General features: G+C 43.7%; 1 protein-coding gene across 6 annotated transcripts in view; it reads left to right on the top strand.

Annotated features, from left to right (window-relative positions):
• LOC137373812 (armadillo-like helical domain-containing protein 4) overlaps positions 1 to 12,221 on the top strand; it is a 146,072-nt gene that overhangs the window by 124,832 nt on the left and 9,019 nt on the right. For all 6 annotated transcript variants that reach the window (XM_068039217.1, XM_068039219.1, XM_068039220.1 and 3 more), the window contains 2 exons: positions 6,445 to 6,476; positions 7,163 to 7,297. In XM_068039217.1, the coding sequence (XP_067895318.1) occupies positions 6,445 to 6,476; positions 7,163 to 7,297 (167 nt within the window). The remainder of the gene's footprint in view (positions 1 to 6,444; positions 6,477 to 7,162; positions 7,298 to 12,221) is intronic.

Below are 12,221 nucleotides of genomic sequence, written 5' to 3'. Positions count from 1 at the left end.
AAATGAATCACGTCACACTTCTCTGTGTTAAATTTCATCTACCTGGGGCAGGACTTTGCGTTTTGGGTCAGGACCCTGACATCGGGGTCAGATGCATGTCCCGACCTCGCACTGTGATTTTGCCTTGATTGGCCAATTAGCGGCCAAAGGGAGCTCTCACCATCCAATTAAGGACCAGTTAAGCATCTTGAGACACCCTCTCAGCAACTTTAAAAAATCTGAAATAATAAATGGCCACAGCTGCTGGGCCACCATGGAGGAGGGGAAGCCTCTCCACAGGGCACCTATGGCTGCAGCAGTGGCTATACAGGCTGGGGTTATAGTCTGCTGTGGGGAGGCTGCCACCAGGCACCTACCGTGCTCTCAATGTTGTGGAGGTCCCTCAGGCTGACTGGAAAATTCCAGTTGGCCTCTGATAATTGGACTTTAAATTATCTTAAAATCTACCCACTGCTAAAGTGCTCCTTTTTATCCTATTCATTTCTCTACTACGTCTTCCTTTACTGTGATTTTGGCAGCATCCTCAACTTTAGGGAAGACAAATGCAAAGGACCTATTTAGTACCTCAGCCATGCCCCTTGTCTCCACTGGGAAGTCTCCTACTTGTGGCTACTTCTTTAAACCCACTCCGATACTAGCATCAGCTTCAGATCCAGGCCTGGCTCCACTCGACAATCCCAGGAATCAATCTAGTGAACCTTTGTTGCAGTAAGGCAAGTATATCAATCTTTAGACAAGGAGATCAAAACAAGGAGATCAAAGCAGTACACAGTACACAGGAGTGATCTCATCAAAACACTATATAATTACAGAAAGGCTTCCTTACTCATACTCCAACCCACTTGGTGTAAAGACTAACATATCAACTGCCTTCCTATTTGTTTGCAAGAGAATGGCAACAAGGGACAGCAGTTTTACCGAGACAAGCGTCATCTCAAGCCACAAAAGCTCTGGATGAATCTTCCTAGACATCCACCTCTCAGTTTCACATTACTAAGTAAGAACATGAAAGATGGAAGCAGAGATAGACCATCAGGCCCCTCAAGCCTGCTCCACAGTTCAGTAAGATCATGGCGGATCTTCTACGCCAAATCCAGTTTTCTGCCTTATCTCCATATCATTCGATTCCCTTAGTACCAAAAGTCTATTGATCTCAGTCTTGAATATTCTCAACAACAGGGAATTCACAGCCCTCTGGGATATAGAATTCCAAAGATTCACAACCCTCTAAGTTAGAGGCCTGCTACCTGACCCGAACCCGATGGGACCCGACGGCATGTGTCGGGTTCGGGTCGGGTCGGGTCGGGCCCATCTTCAGGGTACGGCTTTCGGGCTCGAGTCGGGCCGAGTCCAGGTCGAGTCGGGTCAGGTCGGGCCAGGCACACACGGTAAGTGCTCTGCTGGTAAGTATTAAAATTTAAAAACTTACCTGAGCTGGGACTCTGGGACGAAAGTGTGTCTGCGTAGTGAGCGAGTGACATCACTATGACATCATCGCGCATGTGCTGCAGCTTCGTGGAACTTCTCATTTGGAAGGTAAGTAAAGGGATGGTTGGGTCGGGTCGAGTCGGGGCGGGTTCAGGTCGGGTCGGGCTCGGGGCAAAATCGGAGGGACTCGGGCCGGGTCGGGCTTGGGCCCGCTGTGGTTCTTTTAGGTCGGTTTCTTTTTTCCCAACCTGAGCAGGCCTCTATTCGAAGTGAAGAAATTTTTCCTCGCCTTAGTCCTTAGTCCTGAGAACCCTTGGTTCTAGACTCTCCTGCCAAGGGAACAGCCTCTCAACATCGACCCAGCCAAACCCTCTAAGAATTTTAGCTGTTTCAATGAGATCACCACTCAGTCTTCTAAACCCCAGATTATGTTAACCCATTCTACTCAATTTTTTTTATTAATTTGCAGGATGTGGGTGTTGCTAGCAAGGCTAGTATTTATTGCTCATCCCTAATTGTCCTTGAGAAGCTGAATACAACTGAGAGTGGCTTGCTAGGCCATTTCAGAGGCAGTTAAGAGCCAACCACATTGTGCATTTGGAAGGGTGGAAGATTAAAGAATATTAGTGAAAAAGATGGGTTTTTATGACAATCTAGTAGTTTCATGGTCACTGTTCTGGATACCAGATTTTTATTTCAGATTTATATAATGAATTTAAATTCCCCAGCTGTCATGGTGGAATTTGAACTCATAAACACTATCCTACGTACCCCTAAGTCTCTCCTCATAGGACATCCCTTTCATCCCAGGAATTAATCTAGTGAACCTTTCTTACACCCTCTCTAAGGAAAGTATATCCTTCCTTAGATAAGGAGACCAGAACTGTACACAGTACTCCAGGTGTGGCCTTACCAAAGCACTTTATAATTGCAGAAAGACTTCTTTACTCTTCTATTCCAACCCACTTGGCGTAAAGGCTAACATACCATTTGCCTTCCGATTTGCTTGCAGTGCCTTGTATAAATAACTGATTTGGGAACTAGAGCAAGTAGGTTTTGGTAATTACAGTAAAAGAAAGCTGATTCTTAGCAATAATCAATGCAAGTATAACTGAAACATAATTGTAAGCTCAACACTATGATGGGTGAATGGGACTTGGTGTGAGGAAGGACACAGGCAGGCAAGTTTTGGATGACCTCAAGTTTACGGAGGGTAGAATATGGGAGGCCAGCCAAGAGTGTGTTGGAATAGCCAGGTCTAAATATAACAAAGGTATGGACGAGAGTTCCAGAGCGGAATTAGGCGATGTTACATAGGTGGAAATAGGTGGCTTTAGCGATGGTGTGGATATGTGGTTGGAAGCTCCACTCAGGGTCAAATATGACACCAAGGTTAAGAACAGTCTGTACACACATTCAGTGGCACCCTGCACCTTGGGGAAGCCTGCAATCCTCTCAGAGCTGTGTGCACGCTGCACCTGCTTCTCTCTTTGCATAGAGAACCTCCGTGACCTTCCTTATACAACAGTGGATGGCAAATTGGGAGATGTTGGAAATATCGCATGCTCCAACCTGGAAGAAGCCATACTGATAAAATTTCATTGCCATGGTTAATGCTGCATGCTGGAAGGAGCTATACGGATAAAGGTTCATTGCTACCGTTACCTTCACAGCAACTGCCAATGCCGTCCTTGTCTGCTCTGAGGTTGCATTTGCAGCTGCAGTAGATGGCAGATTTCAGTGAAAACCTCCTTATTGAAGCGCAGACGTGTGACACGCGGGGCTGAATTTACCAACCCCCCAATGTTGGGGGTCATGGTGGGGGTCCCGGAAAACACTTCCGGGAGAGGCCTGCCATGGGCTTCGACGCCGGGAAGGATGCCCCCCCCACCATTTTACTGGTGGCGCTGAGGCCTTGAGGCTGCCCCCTTGCCGCTCGGCAGCGGAACCTTCATTTAAATATTTAAATAAATTTAAATCAATGCATAAACACTTAGCTTGTCCCCACGGCTGTCCCACGTCGATATTCCAGCCAGAACTCCCGTGGCTTTGGATTTCCGTTCAGAGACCTGAGGTGTGACACTGGTGGGGAGGGGGGAGGAGTGAACTTTTCAGGGTAGGGGGTGGGGGGGAGCAGCAAAAATTAATGCTATAGGTTGAGGGGATGATGGGAAGGGATTGAAAGTTAAAGGAAAAAAAGTTCGGGGGGGAAAGGTTGTGATCGAAAACTTACTTTTTTGGGAGGGATAGGCCAAATAATAAACGGAGTATTCATTGGGGAGGTGGGAGAGAGGATTGGAAGTGTGAATAAAATTTTATTTTAATTTTTTGACAAATGTTGCTTAAACATTTAAATTGGCTTGAAGCCCTTTAAAAATGGCGCCGCCAACTGCACGGTGGCGCCGGAGGTCGTTGCTGGGGAAAGAGCGCCCGCCCCCTCTATATCGTCGGGGGCGGGAGGTCCGCCCCCTTCATGCTATTGAGCCGCCGCACAAAATGTCTCGACAGCTCCGCGGAGCATGTCTCGCGCGTGCGCCGCACACTTTTTGAAGCTCGCCGAGCTATAAAAATTGAGCCCACTGTTTCTGTCTGAGGTTGGAGTCAGAGAATTGCCACTCAACATCACGGGTGGATGTGATCTCCTGGTGAAAGCCCTACTTCCCCTTCTCCTTCTCCCTCTTCCAGCAGCTTGTCTTGCTCTGTATCACCTCTGCTCATTCTCCTGTTGTGCTGTAGTCCAGCGTGAATGCATACTACTACATCCATGTCTGGGAGCAACTGGTTTGTGTAGTATCCTTGATGTCAGGAGAAAATCCTACAGCATGTGCCACATCACTCCCTGTAGACCTCAGCAACTTTAAACATTTGTGGAAACCACCAAGCATTTCTACAATCACAGCAAGAACCAGTATAAATCAATCAGCAACTAACCTGTAAGTACTTGATGATCCCTTTAAATAGTTCTGGTGGTGGGGTTGGGGGCGGTGAAGGGAGGTGTTCCTTTCTGTTGCTGAATGCATGTTTGGCTTTGCGAGGTTAAGAGAGGTCATTAGCTGGAGCGTTAAGCTCCAAACTGGCAGCGTTGGCATCCAATAAAGTTACAGATTGATTGTTGACATGATCTGCCTACTCTACATCTTCTGCCAGACACACCCTGCGCATGTGCGCGAACACCCTCACCAAAACGTGTCTGGCACAGGTGGCACAAGAAGTGTGTGCATGTGCTGCAGATGCCATTTGGCGGCAAAATGACACTCATAGCACTGCAAAACTGGATGCTGTGAGGCCCAATTTCATAGCCAGGGATTCAAGTTGAATAGTATCTTCTTTTATATGCTTTCCTGAGTTTATGTTCCTTTGCCAAAGACACTTGCAATACAGCAGTATTCTGATACCAGAGGACAGAGAATTAACCTACTTCATTAAACTTCATGTACACCACCTTCAATTAGTAAAGAATTGTACGTCAGTTAATATGTCCTTTGAATTTAGTTTCAAACCATGCATTGTATAATTATTTAGCAGTCAGTACACAGCAATTTTCATTAAGTAACTGGAGATGGCTGGATTTCAAAAGCATCTGCATCAGAGCAAATAAATAAAGAATTTACAATTTTTGGCATGGAATTTGCTGTAAACTTGTGTCATAAAAATGGTGCATCTGTGATATACGCCATTATTGTAGTATCGAAGTTCTAGGAAATTATGTGTGAGTAAACCTAGACCAGCTTATAATTTCTGTGGATTTTTGGGCCACACTGTTGATACCTTTCAGCAAAAATAGCTAGAAAGCAAATATCATAACTCCAACTCCATTAAAATCAATGGTGATTGTGAATTTGCTGCACAGCCAGTGTTCACGCTGCTGCCACTTAGACTGAAAAATTAAGATGGTAGCAGTGTGATTTTTTTTTTTATTTATTCAAGATGGTTGCTTCTGATGCCTCATTATTCACACATCGTGCACACAAAATCAATTTGAAGAGAATCCCCAGACCCGTTATTATAAATGGAACCACAGTTATCATTTCTGTCTCCAGGAACATAGAGTTCAACACAGCAGGCAATAAGTTATTGATCAAAGCACTGTTATTGAGATACAGCATTTGAAATTGTAATCATTTCCATTGTAATAAGCAGTAGGGTAATGGAATGTTTCCTGTTATTTTATTGCTGTTGAGTTCAGTACTTCAGTAGTACCACTATAAGAACTAAATCACATGTTGATCATCTCCAAAGGATGTGCTCAATTCTAATTATCCCCATATCAATATTCTGGTAATGATTCATGGAAGCATGGATTTGAATCAGACCACAGTGTGTAGTTATACTTCTGATCTTTGCAATACTGTGTATACGGGCAAGTAAACAGATAACAGTAGTCTGATTCACATTGTGTAGTACAGCATGCAGTGTCTCCCTCAGGAATCTAATTGTCACTTCAATAAAGCATAACAGAATAACGAATGGCAGACATCTAACAGTGAAAGCTTATATATCCTATTAATCTTCTCCATTCTATTTATAAGTGCGGTAGTAAAATCTACCTATAACTCTGATGGCCCTTAGGTACATATTGAAAGATGAGTTGATTTATTAAGAAACACATTAGGACATATTTGTACATTCTGTCACAAGTGATCCTCAAAATGTGCTTTATCTTAAAAGAATTAAGCCTCAAAAATCTTTGTGATAATTTTGGCACAAGAGGCAAATACTACAATCTGCTACAGATAAGTATCTTGATAACTGTAATCTATTAGTATATCAATAGATTAGGGTTTATGGAAACTGAGGCAAACAGAATTAATTACAAACTGCACAATTGGCAAGATCAATTCATTAGCCATTGACTGCGCTGCTTCCACTTCTCATTCACTGCTATGGTCACTGTGGCATATTCTAATGATTTCTGCAATAAATTTTGGCATAAATTAAACAATTTTACCATTCTTTAATGTTTGTATCAAAAGAATATTCTCTGTAACACAACTGTTTTCTTTTACCCCTTTTCAGTTAGAAGTTGGCTGGAGAAAATCAAAGACAAAGTAAGTGCCTCAAGATTTTTTGGGGGGCCCATTTGACCGATTCACTTATTCCATGCTTTGGTTCAAACACTTATTTTAATGTTCTACAGTATAGATAACTCTTTTAAAATAAGTCACATCTCTTTTCACTTTTACTGTTTATAACACTGCTTAATTCACTTACACTTGAATGAACAAGTCTTAAATTTTTCTGGTGCATTTCATGAGTATCTATCACATAAGTGCCACAAATTCATATCCATTCCATGTGTTTCAAACAAAAACAAGAAATGCTGGAACCACTCAGCAGGTCTGGCAGCATCTGTGGAAAGAGAAGCAGAGTTAACGTTCAACATGTGTTTCAAAGCTGAGTTTCTTGGTGAGATACAGGTGCAGCGAAGATTGTAGTGGAGCAGGGCAAGTTGGACAGCAACTTCCTGATTTCCATATTTAACTGCCCCTTACTCCTTAATAACGGTGAGCGCTGTTAGCCTTGCTGATATTTCTACCACAAAATCCAGGTCAATGTGTTTTGTTTTTGTGAATTTGCATGTTGTAATTTACATAGAATCTGAGAGGAGTTATGTACCTTTCATGAGAATTTGATGAGTAAAGTCAGAAAAAGGATTTCACCTTGCAAAATTAAACTGCTGGTCAAATTGTGACTAATTTTTATAACACACATTTTGAACCCTTTGTCATTCCAGGCAGGATATATGTCAGGGATGCTAGTGCCTGTAGCTGTTGGTGTGGCTGGAGCACTCTTCATCCTGGGAGCTCTCTATAGTTTTAAGGTGATGAATCGAAAGAGGAAAAGTGTTTTCAAAAGACGTGAAACAAAGGTAATGGCCAGAGAAATAGTCTAACAAAATCTACAATGCATACTTATCTACTTTATTTTCGTAGATCATCAGTGTTAAGACCAGGTGAGAAAGGTGTCTAGGGGTCCCTCTCAGCCTTCAACTGGTCTTATCGTAAAAGGGTTTAATTTTAAACACACCGTGTTTTAGGCTCCCGTTGGTGAATCCTTGTTCCCCGTTTTCCAATTTTAAGACAAAGAAACCAGCACAAACAGGTTTTCTTAGGTTTAAAGAAAAAAAGTTGAAATTTATTAAACTTGAGCTTAAACTCTAATTTGGTTGACACCTACGGATGCACAGCATGCCCACACTAGCATGCATACGCGATACACACATGCAAATAGATACAGAAAAGAGCAGAAGCAAAAATAAGGTGAAAACATTTGAGGCAATATCTGAAGAGTTTTTGTTACGGTTCTTCGAGTTCACTGTAGAGTCCTTGATTGTAGGGAGTTCTTGCTTTTCGTTGGGGCCCAGTATTCTTCTTAAACCTTGGTCGTTGCAGGAGACTTTTCTCTCTTGGGGTTTATATGTCTTCAGTGGATTCAGAGGCTTGTGAGAAAGAGATGGGAGCAGACAGGAGGGATCTTCTCAGTCCAGCTACAAACAGTCTTTCTGAGTTCAAACTCTCTGTGGCCAGCCACTGAGTCATGTGATCAGCTAGTCTAACCAGTCCTGGCCCTTGTGGATTGTATGGTCCTTAGCAGTCCCTGGAATGCGCTTCCTCACCTTCGATGTCTGTTAGTATGTAAATGTTTTTTCCCAGCCATGGCTGATCGGTTTAACAAGTCATTTCCTCGCTCCAACAACAGTTAAAAATCAATGTTCATGGCAAAGTTGATGTGCCTCATTCTTGGCAGGTGGGGGCCTAGCATGACACCTCCACATCCAGCGGAATGGAATGTGATTTGAGAAAAGTGTATTTCATTAAAAGGGTTGTGAGAAAATATGATACAGAAGAAAAAGCGTCTCCTCATTCATTCACAAATCCTAAAACTTATTAAAATCGCTCCTTTTTTGGCATCGCAATAAACATGGGGTTCTTTTTTGGGGAACTTTCCCTTCTGTTTGCCCATTTCCATGGCTGCCTAGGTTCTTTGTTTCTGCTGAGGTAATTTTTTTTCAGGAGTCAGTAGTAGGTGGGTCTATCCTGAACTCTCTTTCAGTGCTTTGCTGCGTCATGTAAAGGCTTTTGACTTCAGGGGATGGGTGGTTCTCTTTGGCTCTGACTGTAGGGGAGGATTCTTTGCTAATCTGCCCTTTGTCCCAGAGGACACTCCTGCCTACAGGTATTTGTGCAGCCTCTACTGGCACTTAGACCAGGTGAGGCATCACCCTCACGGTTTCTGTTCTCCCTAGAGGTCTTTCTTTGTTTCTGTAGGTTCCTATAAATGCTGTTAGCAACTCTGGTGGGGTGCTTCTAGTGTCTACATTTACTGAGAAGGATGTGGAGTCTAACTTTTCACATTTTTTGGGATTGGCTGACCGGACAGTAGGGGTTTTCATCCGGGTTTCCTTCTGGACTTCCTTTAACCTGCCCTTTTGAACACTTTTTCCCCTTCTCTTTCTAAACTTTTGCCAGCCTTGTTCCTGCCTGTCCCCTTTTGTTCTCAGTGGGGGTCCCTTACAGTTCACCAGCCCTCTGCTGGAGGGTCCTCCTAACACTGGTACAGGACTTAGGGGTGCAGGTTTCACTGTAAGTTGGGGTTTCCCCTCAACCTGGCACATGTGGCAACTCCTGCAGTACTCCACCACATTTTTGTGGAGTTTTGGCCAGTCAAACTGCTGTCTTATGCGGGCTTTGGTCTTTCATATACCGCATAAGACAGCTATTGTAGTCTCGTGGGCCCTTCTTAATATTTCTCTCCAGTACCTCTGTTGCATCACTAACTGGTGAACTACTGTCCACTACTTGCTCTCAGGTTTGTGAGGAGAATTCCATTTCCTCATCAGTACCTCATTCTTTAAATAGTAGCAATCAGGGACTCTCTCTGCTTCACTTTCAGACTGGGCAGCCGGTGCTAACTCTTGTAATACTTGGTCAGCTCGCTGAGCCTCAGCTAGGGAAAATCCATTTAATTCATTCCCTGGGTCTCCTAACTTTCCAAAGAAAGTCTCAGACAGACAGACCTGGCCATTTGCCTGCAGTGCCAATGCAGTCTCCTCTGGGGGAGCTGGTTTGATCATGGCTTGATCCACTACACATTCAGGGAAACTGCAGGGGTCCATCTCCTGCCACTGTCCTGCGGTCTTTCTTTCACTAGTTGGGGCGCGACCACCTTCCCCCCACCAGATCATTACCTAGGAGCAGGTCAACCCCATCCACAGGCAAACTAGGGATGGTCACTGGTCCCAAAACTAGGTTGCATTCCAGGTGCACCGAGTGTACAGGTACAGGCATGCACTGCCCATACCATTCACCACCATTCTGGTGTTCACTGCACTCTCTGGGGGAAAGGTCAGGTCTTTTCCTATTAAAAGGGATCTAGTGGCCCCTGTGTCCTTGAGAATTACTATGGGCTTTCTTGCCCCACTCGAGGGGTATGGGGTTACTTTCCCTTCAGACACAAAACCGTGGTAACCTTTAGGAATTTTATTAAATTTTCCTGCACTTGCAGCCGGAAGCTTCCTGGGTCTCATTCTTATTGCAGTTGAAGCCACAGCTTGTTCTGCTGTGCAGATGTGCCCTGATTAACCCTACATGTTTTCCCTTTAGTTTCCAACAGTCAGCTTTTAAATGCCCTGCTTTATTACAATGGAAACACACGGGTCTCCGGGTCTCACTGTTGGTCACAGCACCTTTTTTTGGCTAGAGGAGGGCCCCCTGTGTCTCCTGCTTTTCTTTCTCTCCCAGAACTAGTTGGGCTCCTGTCACCTTCCCACCCTTTGTCCTTTTCGGATTTGTGGGGGTGACTTGGAAAGGTTTTCCCTTGGGAAACCGACTTATAAATTAAAACAATCTCATCGGCTAGAGTGGCTGCTCGCTGGGCTCTCTGAACCCGCTGCTCCTCTACATGGGTCTTTATGGAGAGTGGGAGAGAGTTTTTAAATTCCTCTAACAGAATTGCTTCTCTGAGATTCTCATAGCTGAGCTGTACTTTAAGAGCCCTCAGCCACTGGTCAAAAGCCAGCTACTTCTTTCAAACTCCAAGTAAATTTGATTAGCTTGCTTCTTGAGGGTTCTAAACTTTTGGCGATAGGCTTTGGGTACTAATTCATATGCCCCGAGGATAGCATTTTTCCTCAGTTCATAATTTAAAAAAAAAACTGGCAAGGCAGCTAAAATGGCCAGCTAAGACCTGGCCTCTTTTACTACAAAGCAAGCTAACGGGAAAAGCCCATGAGGTTTATTCCCTGTTGCCAGATGGAAGTTCATAATTTTACTGGGGTTACTCTGTCGCCCCCTAGTTAACTCAAGCCGCTTCAGCTTTCTCTCTTGGCATACCTTCTGGAATATTCTTTCTCTCTCCCCCTCCTGCCTTTCATTTTCTTCACATTCCTTCTGGAAGGCTCTTTCATTCTCCCTCTCCTGCCTCTCTCTCCCTTTTTCCTCACTCTCTCTTTCTTTCTCCTGTAATTCAAGTTTCCTCTGTTCCAATTGTAGCTTTGCTCGCAATACCCTGTCTGGGTCTACTTTTAACCCTGTTTCCACTTTTTCAGATTCAAGGGAAAAATGATTAGCCACTAGTCTTAGGAGTTCAGGCTTTCTTGCTTTGGCATGTACTGTGACCCCACACTGCTCAGCCATTTTCCTCAACTCCTCTACCGACAGTGCTTTTAGCTTATCCCAAGTTACTTCACCCTGGCTTGGGGAGCTACTAGCTTCAGTCACAGGCATGTTAGTATTCAAACACACACAACCACAAGAAAACCTGTATTGAAATCTTGCTCTTTTTTGATTGGGAACAATTTGGCTTCCCACTTCCAATTTCTCTCGTTTGTCTGTGAGTCAATTCCGAACGCTAGCACCCAAATTTATGTTACAAACAGGTGAGATAGGTGTCTAGAGGTCCCTCTTAGCCTTCACCTGGTCTTCCCATAACAGGGTTTAATTTTAAACACACCATGTTTTTAGCTCCCCCTTGGAGAATCTTTGTTCACCGCTTTCCAATTATAAGGCAAAGAAACCAGCACAAACAGGTTTTCTTAGGTTTAAAGAAGAAAAGTTGAAATTTATTAGACTTGAACTTAAACTCTAATTCGGTTGATGCCTACGGATACACGATGTGCCCATGCTAGCATGCATACGCGATACACACATGCAAATAGAGACAGAAAAGAGCAGAAGAAAAAATAAAGTGGAAAAGTTTGAGGCAATATCTGAAGAGTTTTTATTACTGTTCTTCAAGCTCACTGTAGAGTCCTTGATTGCAGGTAGTTCTTGCTTTTCGTTGGGGCCCAGTATTCTTCTTAAACATCGTTCGCTGTTGGAGACTTTCCACTTTTGGGGTTCATGTGCCTTCAGTGAATTCAGAGGCTTGTGAGAAAGAGATGGGAGCAGACAGGAGAGATCTACTCAGTTGAGAAGCAAACACCTTTCTGAGTTCAAACTCTCTGTGGCCAGTTCAAAAGAAAACCCTGGAACAGCCAATGAATCATGTGACTGGCTGGTCTAACCAGTCCTGGCCCTTGTGGATTTTATCCTCCTTGGCAGGCCCTGTTAGTATGTAAATGTTTTTTTCCAGCCACGACTGATTTCCTCGCTCCAACAACAGTTAAAAATCAATATTCATGACAAAATTAATGTGCCTCATTCTTGGCAGGTGGGGGCCTTTGACAATCAATTTGACCCTAGCATCGGATATCACTTTGATCAGTCATTCCCATTTTTAAAGCTTCATTAGTTTGAGTCTGATCAAAATATTCAACATTTCATCTCAAATGGAAAAATAAAACACCAATTTCT

This window comes from Heterodontus francisci, chromosome 9 (assembly GCF_036365525.1).
Source record: "Heterodontus francisci isolate sHetFra1 chromosome 9, sHetFra1.hap1, whole genome shotgun sequence".
NCBI classification, from domain to species: Eukaryota; Metazoa; Chordata; class Chondrichthyes; order Heterodontiformes; family Heterodontidae; genus Heterodontus; species Heterodontus francisci.
This window is presented reverse-complemented; position numbering and strand designations above follow the sequence as displayed.